This window comes from Oscarella lobularis, chromosome 14 (genome assembly GCF_947507565.1).
Source record: "Oscarella lobularis chromosome 14, ooOscLobu1.1, whole genome shotgun sequence".
NCBI lineage: Eukaryota > Metazoa > Porifera > Homoscleromorpha > Homosclerophorida > Oscarellidae > Oscarella > Oscarella lobularis.
Window position 1 is genome coordinate 463,318 of NC_089188.1, and position 18,970 is coordinate 482,287.

General features: G+C 46.7%; 1 protein-coding gene and 2 long non-coding RNA genes across 5 annotated transcripts; all 3 read right to left on the reverse strand.

Annotated features, from left to right (window-relative positions):
- Positions 1–2,386: 2,386 nt before the first annotated feature.
- Positions 2,387–2,643, reverse strand: LOC136195170 (uncharacterized). The gene is made up of 3 exons (XR_010671819.1): positions 2,586–2,643; positions 2,475–2,534; positions 2,387–2,401 (listed from the first exon to the last, which is right to left on the reverse strand). It is a non-coding gene; the product is annotated as an uncharacterized lncRNA (long non-coding RNA).
- A 112-nt stretch (positions 2,644–2,755) lies between these two features.
- On the reverse strand, positions 2,756–4,611 carry LOC136195459 (structural maintenance of chromosomes flexible hinge domain-containing protein 1-like). Its single transcript, XM_065984784.1, has 11 exons — positions 4,495–4,611; positions 4,368–4,446; positions 4,140–4,301; positions 3,994–4,076; positions 3,824–3,939; positions 3,641–3,761; positions 3,462–3,581; positions 3,244–3,407; positions 3,079–3,184; positions 2,891–3,028; positions 2,756–2,842 (listed from the first exon to the last, which is right to left on the reverse strand). Exons 1-11 carry the CDS (start codon positions 4,609–4,611, stop codon positions 2,756–2,758), a joined length of 1,293 nt encoding a protein of 430 aa, XP_065840856.1.
- Positions 4,612–13,985: 9,374 nt separating this feature from the next.
- On the reverse strand, positions 13,986–15,813 carry LOC136195237 (uncharacterized). Of its 3 annotated transcripts, XR_010671852.1 has the most exons (4): positions 15,700–15,813; positions 15,554–15,645; positions 14,242–15,495; positions 13,986–14,188 (listed from the first exon to the last, which is right to left on the reverse strand). It is a non-coding gene; the product is annotated as an uncharacterized lncRNA (long non-coding RNA). The 3 variants fall into 3 exon arrangements; XR_010671850.1 differs by having other exon boundaries at positions 13,986–15,495; XR_010671851.1 differs by having other exon boundaries at positions 13,986–15,500.
- Positions 15,814–18,970: the final 3,157 nt, after the last annotated feature.

Genomic DNA, 18,970 nt, shown 5'->3' on the forward strand with positions numbered 1-18,970 from the left:
GGTTACCGGAGCCGTGAATTTCGCTACTAAAGTAAAACGCTCGGGAATTTTCTTCACGTAGACCGGTTTGCCCGTTAGAATCGCCTTTCCCGTGCTGCTGCAATCGGCCGTGTATTTCGGCAATGAAGAAGCGCCAGACAACTAAGTACGATTATTGAATATTCCTCTATATTATGTTCTCTTGAATTACTTCGCAGACGACGTTTAGTCCCTGTTGTGACGTCACATTTCCACCGACGTCTCTTACCTCGACCTCGACGTTAATTCCGGTGCCGTTCTCGATTGTTATATCGCCGTTGGGAACAAAAATCGACGCGGGAATACCTTGGGGATTAATTAGACAAAACCCCGCCCCCTTTTCCGAGTACCCTTACCCGGCAAAAAGCGCATTCTCTCGACGCGAGAAGCGAATCCTTCCACGGAAACGCTTATGTCAAATAACTGATAAGGAAAAAATCCCGAATTTATTCAAAAGAAATGGTGTCGTTTTACGTCGCCTATGTTCGTGCCGACTCTTCCCTTGGCAACGACGCCGGCAACGGAGAAAATTTTCAATGTGGGATTGACGGCGGAATTGCCGAAGGCTAGCGTCAGTCCATTCGCCGAAATGACCGGCGAAATGTCGGGAGGCGGACAACAGAGATTCTTTGACTCGTCGAAGAAACCCAACTTAATCTGGGGACACTTAGAAGGAAAAACGATACGTAGACTAAGAGTACAGTAAAGGGTTCCCCAATGCGAAACAGCCCGCTTAAATTGCGGATTTCAAAACTAGACGGAGGACCCTCTAAAACCAAAATATAAGGCAAAGATACTAGGGACTCACCATGATTACTCACCAACAACAGTGAATTCAATTGTGTGAATAGGAAGAACGATGTTAGCCGGAGGATCCACCGTCGCTTTGAGAGAGAGAACGTACTGCCCAGGCAACTTAAGATCATCTAAAAAACACATATAAAATCAACAAATAATTAAAATACTCCTTATCCTACTTATAGGTCTGAACAAGTAGCTGCATCTCGTGAGCTGAGCGACGTGGGAGAACATCGCTTCGCCTTCGCACGTCAATTTTCGTTCGACTGACAACTTTCGCTTTGGTACCGGCATCATGTTGATCGGCGAGCCAAGTCCGTTCATGATTCGAACGTGCATGTCGCCCACCGTCAAACAGGAGACGAGTTTCGCGCCGCTTTTCACTTCGTCGCCGCGCGGAAATGTCACGTCAAAGTACTTGGGAAGTCTACGCGAAATTTCGATTTTTTCTTCCCCCCGGAAGTGAGTGAAAAATTTACTCTGTCTCTTCTTCGTTTATTAATTTTTCGATGCCTTTTCCGATTAGAGATCTGTCGATTTTTCGAATTGAGAACGTTTTCGTTACGTTGCTGAAAACCGACGCCGGTTCCTTAGCAACACGTCAATCGTCGTTTTTTTCTATTTTAATTAAAAAGTTCCAACCTGGGTCAACTCGACTTCGCCCGTGTGAGCGTACGTCGGTCCGTCGTGCGAACCAAAAAGCCAGAATTTCTCAACTCGACCCAAAACGACGGGATTCGTGTGACACGTCCTGATCTAGAAAAACAAAGTCCTATATCTAGGAACTACAGTAGGTGACTTATATCCCCCTAAAGAGTTACGAAGTCTTTCTCTATCATGCATAATAGGTATAGACATAACGAGAAATTTCTATCCATCCACAGTCTTCAAACGTCACGTGTCTACATTATTTTCCTATACAGAATATGCGTACCGTACTCGCGCGAATAGAGAGCTCTGGGCGTCTTAAAAATATAGAGCACTCCCTTGAATACTACAGCACCCCGAATGCTACTCTAAAGCAAAGTCCCGTTTTGAATAGGCCCTTTCAAACATTCCGTTTAAGCTGTACACTCTTAAAAAGAGTCGTGGCTATTTTATCTATATAAATCTATTTATTTTATTTCCTGGGTATTTTATCTCTAATGAGAACTTGTGAGGGTTTTCTTACCAGAGTCCCTTTCTTGAGTGTCATCGTTTCCCATCGTATCTTTCCGTAGGAGCTCCACGGATAGCGATACTTCTTGATTTCGACTTTCTCTCGTCGCACGTCGTTTTGAATCAAGTCGAGAAACTGCACTTCCTTGTCGTGTTTCTCGTGGCACTCCTTTAACCAAACGTTAAACGTTTTCTTACACTCGAGCGAACGATTTCCACAATCCTTAATTAATAAAAAATAGATTAAATCACAATGAACGCGCGCGTGCGCAGGGAAGAAAAAAGAACGCTCACTTCGCCGTCGACTCGCGTCACCGTAAAAAGAACGTCATCTCCCTTTCCCTTCATCTTGTCGTGAAGGTCGATGAACGCGAGTTTGTTAGTGCTAACCTGAAACGCGTCTCCAGTGAAGAGAGCACCGGAAAGACTGCATTCAAAAACGAAAACAATTTCAATTAAATAAGATTATTAATTAATTAATTAAATAATTAAATTCGCACCGCGTGTAGCATTCGTCCCGCAAAGCGTCGGAACGTTTTCCTCGCTCACAAAACTCAAAACTAAAAACAAATAAAATATATATAGAAAGTGGATTCCTTCCCGGAAGTTACCTTGGTATTTTTGTATAGGGAATCAATCGTCCATTCCAAAAGCATTCAAAAATCATGTTACGAGCTCGCACTGAAGCGCGTTCCAGTTCGAACTGCACGTCGTCTTCGTCATCCGAATCTTCCTGGCCTAAAAAATACAAAAAAATAATAAGAAAATTATCTATATATCATTAATATATATTATTAATAGGCTCACATTTTGGAAGCGTTTCCTGGTTGTACTCAAAAGGATGATAGCGAATTATTCCCTCCACTTCCTAAAGCGCTTTCCCCCCTTGGAATATTCCCCTTACCTAGAGAGGCACTCTCACCTTATGCGACTTTTGAAATTGAATTTTGAATTCGAACGTGGATTTGGCGGATCGAACCATGCGCGTTTGCAAATCGTCGTCGACGTCACGCAAACACAACGTCTTCACCGTCTTGCCGTACTCCATGCGAACCTAGAAAAATTATTAATAAATACAGTAGAATTAAAAATATCATAGCTCACTGTGATGTTAATATTTTTGAATTTCTTGGCAATTCGAGTGACTGCTTGTTGTTTCTCCGGTGTAACGTTCCCATCCGGGCCATGTAGGTAGTAATGATACGTGTGCCTAAGGATTTCTCTATATTGGAAGGGAAAGATTTTGGGGAAATCCCCTTCTGTGCGCACGCTAATTGGTTTGTCCACGATTTGAAATTCTCAGTGAGATATTCGACCGTTTCGCTTGAAATCCCGAAAATTATGACGGAAGTGAAATGTTCTTTTCCCTTCTCATTTTCAACGAGTTTCTGCAGGAAGGAATTCGACTTGTGTAGATGAGAAAAATCGCCAGGCTATCCCCCCAAAAAATCAATAAATAATTTTATCTATTAATAATTAGTACATACCTGTCTATTTCGAATATAACTCTCGTATATGCTCTGATGTTCCGATTCTCGTCGTTTGAATTCCTTCTCCGAAATGGAGAGCTCGTGGACGTCGCTACAGTGACGCGTCTTCGTCACCATCTAATTAATTTAAAAATGAATAATATTGATTTTTGTGGTGGTTACTTTGTTGCACTCACGCGACAGGCATTTCCCAAGAAAAAAATCGCCTGTTTTCCGCCGACGCCAAAATAGGAAATGTCGCTGTTTAGCGACCGAGCGACTGGTTGCTTGGAAAACGACGAATTCAGAGCGCCAGGACTGAGGAAACGCCCACACATACACATATAGAAATCATAATAAAAATATTTTCTATTTCTCACCGTTCTTTGTTTTGATGGAATTTTGAAAGACGATAAATAGCCCAATAATTAAGTTGTCTCGACGTCATTCCCTGACCGTTGTCGAGGACGCAGACACATGGAACATCATCAAAATGCTTAAAACCAGAAAAAAATTACTCCCAAATTCGAAATTCACACGAAATATTCACCAAAAGCAATTCGATATTTCTCAATCCTTTATTGTCCGCCGTCGCGGCAAGCGCGTTATCAATGAGCTCAGCGAATGCGTACGCTAAGAAAAAAGCGCGCGAAATCACTCCTCCCCCGAGTGACGTCACCAAAAGGAGAGACTCACGTAAAGGATTGTGTCCTTCGCTCGCGTAATATTCGTAAATTCCGCTTTTGACGAGCGTGTCGTAGTGGGGCGTGTACTCGATTCGTTCATCGGTCGGCGCGACGAGGACCTGATCCTTCGCGTTGAGGACGTAGAGGGTTACGTTCGGTTCGACGAGATCGTCTGCGAAAAAATGATACGTTCTAGCGCGCGTGTTGTCGCGTCGAATTTTCCGTCGCGATTTCTTACGATAGCTCGGCGAGTCCGAGATTTCCTGCCGACTTGTGTTTGTCACGACGATTTTGTTCGTCTTGGCGACGTCGAACGCCTAAAATCGCAATCGCGATCGACGAAAATCGAGTTTTGCGCCACTTGCCTGGTGGACGCGCCGCCGAAACTCCGCGTAGCGAGTGTCGCGAACAAGCTGGATAACTTTTCGAGCTCCCTTCGAGCTCCGGCGATCGTACACGACCACCTCGAAAGCACGCGACATTTTTGGTAGGTTCGAAGGGTTTTTACGCATGCGCGTAGCCTATAGATTTTGTCACATGATATCCAGGTGCACTTCACAGTCGGAACGAAACCCGGATACGTACGGGAAAAGGGGATGATCTATTTTTCTTTTATTGCCATTGCGATTCTACTCGCTTGTACTTTTTCTTAGAGGTGGAAGAGAAAAATTAATGTGATAAGACTAAAATAATTCTATAAGTGATGATGTTGCTTCTGCTCCCATTTCTCCCCTATACAACACACAAAACACAAAGCCTATAACACGAGTGTGACTAGGAGTGATAACCTCACGTGCATGTTTTTGCGCCATACGTGCAGCACGTGATTGTCCGGAACTTTTCGTGACATCAATGACACGTGTCAAACTCCCGTAAAGATAGTTCGGAGCAGCACGACGACGAAACGGCTTTAGGGAGACCTACTCCTGCTGAATTTATCGCTGCTGGCTGAAGTTGAACCTCTCATTTCAGTCTTTAACCGATCGCGAAGGAAAAACTCGCTTCTACGTCGTACGAGTCTTATTCGAGGCTCAATCGTCCTGCTTTCCCTCGTCAAGGGTAAGCCGATGGATTGTTTTCCCCAGATAGTCGCTGCCGGTCGTCTATTTTTCTCCAGTTCGCCGAACGAAGACTCGACATGACACTCGAAAATGGCGGTGTTTGCGGGGGCGTGGCGTTCGCGTTTTGCTATAGTGTCTCTTCTTAGGCTTCGAGGACGTTTTTTGGCCGATCGAAGCTCTTCCGATCTGTTTCGCTTGCAAAAACGACTTCGCGTCACGGTGAGTGGGGCCCCCTTTTTTTTTCCGACCAGGCGCTTTGAAAAATCGAAGCGAATGCTCATTTGTTTAGTCTCTAACGTTTGTCTCCGTAGGCAAATGTTTCTCGCTTGCGCTTTCTGCGTCCGCATTTGCAGCTAGAAGCCCTTTCATGCACGTTTTCGCTAATTCCTTTGGTTTTTAGCACTTTCGAAGGCGCCTTTTTAAAAGTAAACAACTCTCTGAAGCATTAGGGGTCGGTTGCTCTTACGTCGCAAATCGTGCTGCTTTAGTGAGTGGCGCCCCTTTCAAGGAACATTCGAAAGAAGAGGTGAAGTAGTTTTTCTCGATCCTAACGTTTGTTTCCTTAGGTATTGATTTTTAATCGTTAACGGTCTAATTTTTCAATGCTGGGCGTTGTCGAACGATGGTGGTATGACTCTTTTTATTTCTTTATTGCCATTTTATTAAAAGACTTCGTTTTATTTAGGTATACTGTACTTACCTAACTGTTTTTCTTTAATCAATCTTTTATTTCAGCATAGGTTCTTCACGTAATTAATTTGTTAATGGGGCGAATTTCTTTAATGCTGGGCGTGGTCAAACGCCGGTGGTATGAGTCTTTATATTTATTTATTGTCATTTTCTTATAAACTTGTTTGATTTAGGTGTACCTACGTACCTGTCCTTCTATACTTAATTTGTTATTAATCTTTCATTTCATTGTAGGTTCTTCGTTTATTTGCACTTCATTTTTCTTCATCATTTACACGTCATCTTCTTACACTTCAACTTCACCTAATCTTCACCTCGTCAATCATCTTACTTTAGGCATCTATAGAGAAAATTAGAGGCAGTTAGGGTAGAGGATTATTAATTAGGGTAATTAATTAGGTAATTAACTAATTAACTAATTAATTAATTAGATAAATAGATAGATAGATAGATAGATAGATAGATAGATAGATAAAATTTTTTATTCATTTTGACTAATTTTATTTTTCTTGCAGGCGTCCTGATGAAGATCGTCGCCTCAACGGAAGACGACATTCAAATAAAGGTTTCTGTATTAATCGATGTCTTTTTTCCGTACTTCTTCTTTCTTTAGGGGACCTAGGTGCGGACGGGATTGTGCTACACCTATTGAAGACGTCTTATGCGGTACCTGTATATTTTCCTTTTCTTTCTTTTTTTTAGATTTAGGGCGGATGCAGGACGGGAAGGCAAGAGGACGACGTTGACGTAAGTGAGGGACGAAGATTAAGGTATCTGTATGTAGTGCTTCCATTTTCACTTGCTGGCTTTTTTGAATAGATGATGCTGACTTGAAGGGACGAAGACGAAGAAGAAGCAGACGAAGAGGAAGTGGACGAAAAAAGAGGTATCTGTATGGAGTACTCATTTTTTCTTTTGCTTTTTTTTCTTTAAGATTTAGGTTTTCAAGGACTCAGGGTCGAAGAAGAGGGATGAAGACGAATGATGGAGACGAAGATGACGTGGACGAAGAAATGGCACAGGTTTCTGCATGGGTTGATTTCCCTTGCTTGCTTTCTTTTGAGTTTTAGGTGCGCCGGTATGTTGAAGATGATGTAGACGAAAACGAAGTCGACGAAGATGATGTAGACAAAGAAGGTCCTGAGGTATCTGTATGGAATGCTTAGTTTTTCTTTTGCTTTTTTTTTGTTTGAGATTTAGGTTCTCAAGGACGAAAGGATGAAGTAGAAGACGACGAAGGCGATGTAGACGAAGTAGAGGCGACGAAGAGGACGTAGACGAAGAATTTACAGAGGTATCTGTATGGAATGCCTATTTTTTCTTTTGCTTTCTTTTTCTTGACATTTAGGTTCTCGACGACGAAAGGACGAAGTAGATGTAGACGAAAGAGATGTTGACGAAGATATTGTTGAGGTATCTGTATGGATCGTTTAGTGTTTCTCTTGCTGGTTTTTCTTTGAGCTTTAGGACGATGATGGGATGAAGAAGAAGGGACGAAGATAACGTCGACGAAGAATTGACAGAGGTATCTGTATGGGTACCTTATATTTTCTCCTGCTTGCTTCTGTTTGAGTTTTAGGTGCTCAAGGAAGATGAAGTAGAAGGGACGAAAAAGACGTGGACGAAGATGATGCAGACGAAGAAATAGCACAGGTATTTGTATGGATTGTTTACAGTTTCCCTTGCTTGCTTTTCTTTGAGCATTAGGTCTCAAGCAGGATGAAGAAGAGGGGACGAAACCGGCATTCGCAAAGGTATCTGTATGTAGCGATTATGATATTTCTTTTGCTCGTTCTTTTTTTGAGTTTATAGGTACTCTATGCAGGGACGACGGGACGACGGGACGATGGGACGACGGACGAGAGAACAGCGCCGAGGACAACGACGCAATGACGGTTTTTCAAGGATCACCTTTTTAAGGTATAGATCAGTAGATTAATAAGAATGAAGTAATTAAATTATGTAAATAAATTATGTAGCTCTAATTAGTCTGGTAGCTAGGTAGCTAGGTAGCTAGGTAGCTGGGTAGTAGAATCATCGCCAGCAGCACCGGAAGCGGCAGCAGCAGCAGCGGCAGCAGCAGCAGCGGCAGCAGCAGCAGCAAAAGCAGCAGCAGAAGTAGCAGCACCAGCACCGACACCGGCAGCAGCAGCAACAGCACAAGCCGCACCAGCACCAGCACTAGCAACAGAAGCTGCAGCAGAAGCAGCAGCGGCAGCAGCAGCACCGGAAGCAGCAGCAGGGCCGGAAGCAGCAGCAGCAGCACCGGCATCAGCACCAGAACGAGATTCTTTCCCTGCACCAGCACGAGAAGAAGCTCCTTCACAGGAACCAGCACCGGAAGCAGGAGCAGCAGCAGCAGTAGCAGCACCAGCACCAGCAGCACCAGCAGCACCAGCACCAGCACCAGCAGCAGCAGCACCAGCAGCAGCAGCACCAGCACCGGCACCGGCAGCAGCAGCAACAGCACAAGCCGCACCAGCAGCACCAGCACTAGCAGCTGAAGCAGCAGCAACTGCAGCAGAAGCAGCAGCAGTAGCGGCAGCAGCAGCACCGGAAGCAGCATCAGGACCGGAAGCAGCAGCAGCAGCACTGGAATCAGCACCAGAACGAGATTCTTCTCCTGCACCAGCACGAGAAGAAGCTCCTGCCCAGGAACCAGCACCGGAAGCTGAAGCAGCAGCAGCAGTAGCAGCACCAGCACCAGCAGCACCAGCACCAGCACCAGCAGCAGCAGCATCAGCAGCAGTAGCAGCACCAGTACCTGCACCGGCAGCAGCAGCAACAGCACAAGCCGCACCAGCGGCAGCAGCAGCAGCAACAGCAGCTGTTGCACCAGCACCAGCACTAGCACTAGCACCAGCACCTGCACCTGAACGAGCACCAGCACCAGCACCTGCACCAGCAGCACCAGCACCAGCAGCACCAGCAGCGCCAGCACCAGCACCAGCATAAGTAGCACCAGCAGCACCAGCACCAGCAGCACCAGCAGCACCAGCGCCAGCACCAGCAGCAGCAGCAGCAGCAGCAGCAGCAGCAGTAGCAGCACCAGCACCGGCACCGGTGGCAGCAGCAACAGCACAAGCCGCACCAGCAGCACCAGCACTAGCAGCAGAAGCAGCTGCAACTGCAGCAGAAGCAGCAGCAGTAGCGGCAGCAGCAGGACCGGAAGCAGCAGCAGCACCGGCATCAGCACCAGAACCAGATTCTTCACCTGCACCAGCACGAGAAGCAGCTCCTACACAGGAACCAGCACCGGAAGCAGCAGCAGCAGCAGCACCAGCACCAGCTGCAGCAGCACCAGCAGCAGCAGCAGCAGCAGCAGCAGCAGCAGCAGCAGCAGCAGCAGCAGCAGCACCAGCACCAGCTGCAGCAGCAGCACCAGCAGCAGCAGCAGCAGCAGCAGCAGCAGCAGCAGCAGCAGCAGCAGCAGCAGTAGCAGCACCAGCACCAGCAGCACCAGCACCAGCACCAGCAGCAGCAGCATCAGCAGCAGTAGCAGCACCAGTACCTGCACCGGCAGCAGCAGCAACAGCACAAGCCGCACCAGCGGCAGCAGCAGCAGCAACAGCAGCTGTTGCACCAGCACCAGCACTAGCACTAGCACCAGCACCTGCACCTGAACGAGCACCAGCACCAGCACCTGCACCAGCAGCACCAGCACCAGCAGCACCAGCAGCGCCAGCACCAGCACCAGCATAAGTAGCACCAGCAGCACCAGCACCAGCAGCACCAGCAGCACCAGCGCCAGCACCAGCAGCAGCAGCAGCAGCAGCAGCAGCAGCAGTAGCAGCACCAGCACCGGCACCGGTGGCAGCAGCAACAGCACAAGCCGCACCAGCAGCACCAGCACTAGCAGCAGAAGCAGCTGCAACTGCAGCAGAAGCAGCAGCAGTAGCGGCAGCAGCAGGACCGGAAGCAGCAGCAGCACCGGCATCAGCACCAGAACCAGATTCTTCACCTGCACCAGCACGAGAAGCAGCTCCTACACAGGAACCAGCACCGGAAGCAGCAGCAGCAGCAGCAGCAGCACCAGCACCAGCTGCAGCAGCAGCAGCAGCAGCAGCAGCAGCAGCAGCAGCAGCAGCAGCAGCAGCAGCAGCAGCAGCAGCAGCAGCAGCAGCAGCAGCAGCAGCAGCAGCAGCAGCAGCAGCAGCAGCAGCAGCAGCAGCAGCAGCAGCAGCAGCAGCAGCAGCAGCAGCAGCAGCAGCAGCAGCAGCAGCAGCAGCAGCAGCAGCAGCAGCAGCAGCAGCAGCAGCAGCAGCAGCGGTAGCAGCACAAGCCGCACCAGCAGCACCAGCACTAGCAGCAGAAGCAGCAGCAACTGCAGCAGAAGCAGCAGAAGTTGCAGCAGCAGCAGCAGCAGCAGCGGTAGCAGCACAAGCCGCACCAGCAGCACCAGCACTAGCAGCAGAAGCAGCAGCAACTGCAGCAGAAGCAGCAGAAGTTGCGGCAGCAGCAGCAGCACCGGAAGCAGCTGCGGCGGCAGCACCGGAAGCAGCAGCAGGATCGGAAGCAGCAACACAGGCATCAGCACCAGAACCAGCTTCTTCACCTGCACCAGCACGAGAAGCAGCTCCCGTGCAGGAACAAGCACCACCAGCACTGGAAGCAGCATTAAAACCAGCTTCTGCACCGGCACCAGTACCGAAAGCAGCTTCTGCACTGGCACCAGCACCGGACGCAGCAACTCCGCCAGGAGCATCACCTGCTGCCCTCGCATCTGCAGTAATACCGGAAGTAGAAGCAGAAACTGCACCGACACCGTCAGCAGACCGCTCAAATCCGAACTTCTTTGATACGTAGGTATTGATAAGGTTGCATTGCATAGTAATGCAATCAAGAACATCGTCCTCAATAAAGGACAGCCTTTGAAGAGTGGCGGCGGCGGCGGCGGCGGCGATGACGAGAAAAAGTGACTGTACTTCATTTTGTGTAGTCAATGTTGATTCTTTGTTTGCGTCTTGTTCCTCGTCCTCAATGTTGTCTGTGGTCTTGAGTGCAGTAACCCTGAGGCTTCTTGGTGTCGGCGGAAACAGCGATAAGGCATCCGGGTTTGATTATACGGGTGCTATTTTGTTTGACCGAAATCATTGTGAAAACGGAAAGAAGCGGCGACATCTAAAGTCGAATCACCTTTGTACGCGGGTAAGAGACGCGTTTAGGGGTGCGCGATATTTGTAGGGCGCCGTGCGCGTGCGACGAATTCAATGTGGGCCTTTGGCGAGCGTTCGCTCTCGTTCGAATGGCTCCTGTAGCAGTTTAGACGTGCGCTTTATCGTTTCGCGATCGAGTTCTGAAGCTCCGTCGCGCATGGAAATTTTTCGTTCCGTTCTATATCTCGTGTCCCATGTGTCTCTCTAGGCGTGTTTTGTTGTAGTTAATTAATGTGGTCGCTTGTCTCCTCTCGTGTTAGAAGAAATTGATTACCAGATCTACCAAAACGATCTTCTTCACCTAACCGAGCTAGACGACAGTGCCAACGCCCACGCTAAAGCTGCAGAAAGCCTGCTTCGGACGCAGGGCTGGACTTGGGAAAATGTAACGGACGTTCTAACGTCACCGTTGCTAGAGCGTGATTCTGAAGGTTGGCTTATTCAGCAGCCTCACTTTGCCCAGAATTTGGAGTACGCCGAGTTAGCAGGCTTTACTATAAATTTTGAGTCCAGCCCGCCGTCCTTTCGGCTTCTTGTACGAAAAGCTGACCGCTCGCACCTTGGACTCTTTAGCCAGTCTGACGTTGCCGAAGCAGTGAGAATAAGCAGAGAAGACCCTAGTCCGCCTTTCTTCTGTCTTGATGCTCCCAGCGTCCACGAGCGCTATCATCCTTTTCAAAAACTTCGCTTTCATCCAGAGAACATCGAAGGAGGTGGGCTGCTACAGGCGATGTTTGAAGCGGATTATCTGATGAAGTCTTTCAGCGTCGGAGCTGATGTCTCAGCCAAGCCTCCGTTCAAACAGCGTCCGACTCTAACGGGCGACGGTGAAGGCCTACTCGACAAGTTGCCACGAACGCTGAAGTCAGTTCTCCGTCCAGTGCACGAAAGGAAGGCCTCAAAGTCTGACAGCGGTGCCCACAGATTTTGGATACAAGCTGACGAACTTGTGTATGAAGAAAAGTCTTCTCCTCGCAAAGACGAAGTGGCGTTCTACTTCAAGCAACCGAAAATGGCAATCCGGACGTCTCCCATGTTTCATGACATAAACGGCACACTAGTTGACGCTGCAGGAATGGATCCGGACAGCCCCGAAGTAGAATTTTCCAAAGATATGACTGCGAATTACGACGAAATTGGGCAGAACTTTCCCATATTTCTTCGTCTGAGAGAAATGGTAAAGCTGACATTCTTCGGACGTGTCCTGTACAGCTACCTTTCAGGAATTAGAAAACAGGAAACAAACCCTACAGTTGATGAAAACTTTGTTGCGGGCCGTTACAGAGAGATGTGGCAAAGCATACGCGACACTGTTGAGGACGCACTCCGAAAGCAGAGAGACGACATAAATTCGAAAGGCGGACTTAGTCGTTTTGTTGAGGGAACTTTTGGAGATATCGTTGATCAAATTAGGGACCTTTGCGACTCCTATGTATCCTCTTTGAAACTCAAACGTCTAGTCAGCCGATATTTGGATTCTTATCGTGGCTCCGCTCGTGAATTGGCAGACTTTGTCGCTTCTACGAAGATATCAAAGGAAACTATTCGTAGTCGGATATTGAAGCAGAAGATGGAGCACTATCACCAGACTAGAATTTGTTTAGAAAACGCGTTAGATGGAATAATTAGAAACGGAAATTCGACAGAGTTTTGCTGGCGCCGAAGTTCAAGCGCAACGCCCTGCTTGTGGGCTCCAGCTGCTCTAAACAAATTTAACCCCGGCTATAATGTCTATGGTGGCGTTATTCTCGCACCAAAGTGCACACCTGGTCGTGTCGCAATTTCAAAATTTTCTTTGGCCGTTCGCTTAACCGGGATTAATCAATTCAGGCAAACTAGACCTTTGCGTGCAGCGGAAAGCCAGTTCTCGGCTGGAAGCGCCTCTGCAGTTCCAGTCAATAAACGAGCAAGTGCGCCACAGTCTTCACCACCTTCCGAAGGCGGGCAAGGCGGTCAAAATAGCAATCAATGTGGAAGTGGAGGTGGTGGATCGAATGGAGGAACTAGTGGAAACGGTGGAAACGGTGAAGACGGGAGAAGCGGTGGAAACGGTGGGAGAAAGGGTAAAAACAGTAGTGGCCTACGAATTAGAAGTAAAACCCGAGGGAGCTTGAATCTGTTTCAAAATCGACAGTTCACTACGGACATTCTAAAGCCACTTTCACAAAAGACGAAAGACGAAGCAAAACGATCAGATGTTGACAGTCACACCAACCGAAAATTTGGTGATGTTGAAAGTAAGAAAATTCACGCAGACCATTTTGTCTCAAAATACGAAGTGATCAGTTGTGTGAATCGTGCGGTCTCTAATAAGGAGTTTCGTCGAATGGGTCCACAGCGAAAAAAAGTTTTCTTAGATTTTATTGGCGATGTCCTTAATCGTCCCTTTAATATTGTACCTACGCTTGACAAGGCTAATTGGGCAAAAGCAGACATTTCAAGGTTTGCAGTAGAAAGTCTCAAGTCTGGGAATAGATTCGACGCCGGAAAAGCTAAGTCTAATTTTGTGGCCAATGGTGGGGATTTCCGCCGGTTTGTCTGTGGCTGGACAGAGCGTTTTTTTGTAATCGAAAAGATGTTTCGTGAAGAATTGCCATTGATAGGCAGGGTCTACGCTGAGGCTGGTGAGATAGTTTTGGCAAATTTACTTCTTTTTGGCATGATGTACAAGGGCGTAGACTAGTGAGATATTGAAGTAATGTACCTGTTTTCGTGACGTTTATTGCTCCTATAGTAGTATACTATGTTTACATTGTATATCGACGTGCAGGATTGTTCAAACTGCTAGCCTTGATGAATGTGGTATGTGTGACGTCTGTAAATATGGGAGTACAAACTCATACGGTATCGGAATAGAGTCTGGCCGTCTCTTCATTTAATTAAATAGCAGAAAATGACTCTGATTTCATTGCGTTTTTTAATTAGCGCTTTAACATATTTTCTCCACCTACTTCAGAATAACGGTGCATCGTTTTCTCTTTGCTTCGCTAGCTATCAACTTAATTAATGGAAGCCGCAAGATACCTTAATATTAAAAGTGAAAAAAACAACACCATTGCCTTTGTTTCACATGTCACCATCGTCGTCAATCTCTCTTACAGCATCCACTGTAGCCTTTTTAAATAGTCCGTACATTTTTCCAACAATAAGCGCTGAATGAAATATTCAATAAATTGCTTAATATAGAGGGAAAGTTATGACGTACAAGCCACAAACGCTCCATGAATTTCTTGGTCCGGCTTTGAAACATCGGTAGGGCTAATTCTTTTTCCGTAACGTTTTTCAAAAGATCTTTGATTCTGTGTAAAGAATTTCGCACCACAAACTTCGGACCCGTCAAGCTAACACCGTTCGGTGAAACATCCACATATAACGCGTCGTGTTCAACAATGTTAGAAGCATTGCACTTTTCTAAAGACTCCAGCTCCAATTTTGAAGCAAAGTATTCAGTTGTTACTTCAGCTGCTTCAGAAGAAATAAAACTGTCAAGAGCACAGGTAAACGCGTCGGTATCCTCATCTGAGAAAGATGCAATATTGATGATGGCTTTGTCATTAGTCAATTCCACCAGTGCTACCTCTACTTTCACTTCTAAAGCCAATCTTGGCAAATCGAGAACGCCATCATTTAAGCTTTGCTTTAAAATTTCGACTTTCGTCTTGTTGTAAGTGACTAATACAGTTGAATACTATGATCCTCTGTCGAATGTCTGGAAAGAGTTCGCGTCGGTGAATGAAGACCGGTATAACTCTGGCGTCGTCAACCTAGACGGCAGTGTCTATGCGGTTGGAGGATTGTGGACGAAATCTGTGGAGCGCTATGATAACACAAAATGCCGTTGGGTGGAAGATGTTCCACCCATGAAGGAGAGTCATACTGGAGAAGGAGTTCTTGTTTATGGCGATCGAATCTATGCAATGGGTAGTGCACCTGAGCAATACAATCCGGCGACGAATACTTGGACCATAGACGGATCTCCACCCAATGTCAAGGAATGCCGTCGTTAAAGGAGCCACCGTTTTGAATGATCAAATCTATGTTGTCGGTTCTGAGTTCGGTTGTTATTTCACAAGTAAATTGTCAGGTGTCTTGGGTATTTTCAAGTACGATCCCGTTGCAGATCATTGGCTAGACGTCTCGTTCTTCGACTACGAAGCTCATCGAAGATTTGTATGCTTGTGCGCAGATGGCAACTGCTTGCATTTGTGGCGGGAAACTAAAACCCCTTTTGATCATGTCAGGCTTGACGTACGAAATGGGCAAGGTACTAGTTTTGATATTAAGGAATGTCCCTCCTTTCTGAATTTTCACCGTTTCTATGAGAATACTTACTGTCTTGCTGATGGAAAGGAATATAGCGTCGGTGGTGTGATGAGACGCGATGGTAGTGTTGCCTTGGACACACGCACCTTCTTTTGGTATGATATGACCAAGGAAGTGGCAGAGTACGTGGAGGGCCCTAGTCTTATAAACAAGCGTTCAAAATGTGGAGTCGGGGCAATTGACAGATGTCTGACTTTCAATCTTTTTTGAATGTATACATTGTGTTTGCGTTGCCGAAGTCTTCTAGCCAAGATGTGTTCAATGTTAGCTTGTTGTATTCCCTTCTCTAAACACGATCGTTGTTTTTCTGTTACAGTATATTTCATGAGTTCGTACGTACCATTGGCGCGTCTAGTTCGTCGCGGTTTTTCTTCGCAAAAGATCGGGCGTACATCGTGCAAACTTCAGCGGCGCGTTCTGTGCGAAGACGGTAGCCTCGGACCCAGGCCTCCCCCACGAACTTCCCAGCTACCGAAGTTCGTGGGGGACGCCTGGGTCCGAAGCTACGAAGACGGTTTGTGACGCAACTCACGTCGGTTGATAATAAAACTCACCCTGCGAGCCACATCTTTGCTTGCGCAATTACGGAAACCTCAACTAGAAGCCTCGAAACAAAGCCTAGAAACAATTGGAGACCGAGAAAAGCCAATCTACGTCAAGCAACTCTCTTTCGAGTTTCCTCGACAACTTTTAACATGCTCTTACCACTTAAAACGCCCGACTAAACCTTGAAACAGAAGCGGAAGGCCTGAAAAAGCTCAGAAAGCGCTGCTACTAAAGAAATTGAGGACTCCCGGATAAGTTTTCTACAACCCCGTATAAAACGTTCTTAGGGGCAGAGCGAATCGCTTTCTAGGTCGAAAACAAGGCTTACTGTGATCACGAATTGTCTTATTCACTGTACAAGACGGTTTGGATATTCTATGCTAAGAATCGTGTCAGGAGCTTCGAGTCTTCTCTCGACTGTTCGATTTAAACTTCTTACGTTAGTTGCGTCGACGACGAATATTTCTCGCGCTAGACAAAGCCATTAAAATTCATCACGTGACAACGACTAGTCGAGTCCCGTAGTAGAATTCCGGCTTTGTCTGAATCCACACTCTCAGAAGGCTCAGCTCGATGCACGCTCATCGCACCGACTTCTTTGCAGCTCAAACAGCGCAGATTCAAACACGCCAATAGGTAAGAGCACGTTTCCCTTTCATTTTTCGTCCGCGTGGCGCTTTGCGACAACGCCTGTGTCCTATCTCAACGCGGAGAACGACATAGAGCGCGCGCGTGGTTGTTTCTGCTCTCCAGTGACTTTTTCGCTACGAGCGGCGACGTGACACGGATCGCGGACGTGACAATGCTCGCGTAATCCTTTCGCCATTCGTCGATCCCTCGTCACGTGCACTCGCACTTCGTTTCATTTCATTCTCTTCTTCTTTTTCTTTAGTTTCGTGTCGAAAGAGCGAAGAAGAAAGGCAGAAGAATGCGTCGTGTCAGCGCAACGAACAGGTCACCCATTGGGGCCCCAGTTGGAGTAGGCGTGCACTTGGGGGCGGGGCTCCCTGTGACGTACAAGGCTCCAAATGCCTGCGATGCCACTGCCCTCGCTCGCGGGCATAGAAAATTTCCGACAGTCTAACAATTAGGTTTGATTTCCAAAAGTGTAATCGAGGGCGGGTTGGGGTCCGCGCGTGAGGGCTGGTGGTCGTTGCAGTGCACGAAGCCCAATTGTGTACGTTGCAGAGAGTGTAGCGGGACAACAAATCGTTATAATGCAGTAATGGCACTTCCTCCCTCCTCTCCCTATGCACTAAGGTTTAGTTGGTGGCTGCTAGTAGGGTAGGATGGTTTGAGTAGTAGGCTTATAGCTCCTTTCCTCTTTACGTGCTTAGCTAGCAGCCGCCACGTGCTTTAGACCATTATTCATTGGATTTTTAGGTAATCTAGGTTGATTAGTATATAGGCTTATTTTAGGTCAATGGATTTATAAGGTAATCTAGGTTGTTATCAAGTTCCAGCTTTTCTTTTTTAGGGTGTAGCATAGTAGGGTTTTTTTGCAGGTTTTTATTTCTTCCACAGGTTTTTATTTTTCTCACAGGATTTTATTTACAGGCTTCTTATAGGCTTATTCTAGGTCAATGGATTTATAAGGTAATCTAGGTTCTTTTCAAGTTCCTGCTTTTCTTTTTTAGAGTAGCATAGTAGGTTTTTTTATTTGCAGGTTTTTATTTCTTCCACAGGTTTTTAGTTTTTTTTCACAGGTTTTTTTCATAGGTTTTTATTTTATTTACATGCTTTTATCACAGGTTTATTTTTTTGCAGGTTTTTATTTTCTTTACATGGGTTTATTATTATGTGTAATTAATATTAATTCTTAGTCTAGTTTTTTATGAAATTTTCTGGGTAATGATTTTGTTTTCTTTTTTAGAGTACGAGAATTTGCTGGAGTATCAATGTGGAAAGGTAAGCGTTTTCTCTCATTGTATGGTGTCTTTCACTGGTACCGTGACGATATTGTAGGTGAATCAAGATCAGAAGATAACTGAAAGAGAGAATATTATTGTGCATGTTTTTATATCGTGCTTGTTTTTATATTGTGCATGATAGATTGTTGCATTCTTTTTTCTCCTGAGCTCCATGTTATGGAGACAGGAGTTGCATAGCTTAGGGACTCGTGTATAAACGCGCGCGTCTTCCGCGAATCCTCGGCGTATAAACCGGTTTGGTGCATATCGGCGCGCGTGCGTGGCACTTTGCGCTTGAACAACGCAGAGATTCGCGCCCATCTTATGCAGCGTGTGCTCAGTTCTAAGCGCACGCTCGTAAGCCTTTTGTAACGCTGTATTGCGCGAGTCCCACGCGATTGCACGGTACTTCACTCGAACCCTTTGTATTGAAACAGAAGTTTTATTAAAAATATTCTACGTTTACGTTACGGTTCATGTAGATGACTAGCGACCAAGCGCGTATGTTTGGAATACGATAAAGAATTGGTCCGGGTACTGAAGGCTAATCGTCACGTGAGTCACTTTTTTTATGCAACTGGCCAAAGACGTGAGAAATGAGCGTCCACTCTGCGTGAAAGTCCTTTTCTGCTTATTAGAAATTGTTACGGGCGGCCGGTCGACGGGCGTCAGACGGGGGAGCTAGGCACGGCGGAGTAAATGAGGCGGACTTCTTGAGAGCTTAGAGTTGGTCTTTTATTGGGCTCACACTCGAGCGTACTACTGCTGTACTATCCCGTGCATCCGGGATCCCACTACGTCATGCACACAGAAAATCCGCAACAAAGCCCCCCCAACTACAAAAGAGGACTGACCCCAGCCCAAACGCGAGAGAAGAGCTAGGGCATGCAAACATGCGGGACATGAATCACCAGAAGGGTGAGACACACAAAAAGAAAAAAATGAGGAGTTTTGAGAGAGTTCGAGACGACTAATACTCTTCGTCGTAACGAAGGGCGGCTTGCCCGGCTGTGCAGCGCAGTGGTCGACCTTGACGATGAGATGAGGCGTCCGAAGAAATAGAAGAATGAGAAAGAAATTGAGCTGCTCCACGAGGTAACTGCGACAATAGCCCGCTCCCACGATCACGAAAAGGATCCCCAGGCCAACGGGGGT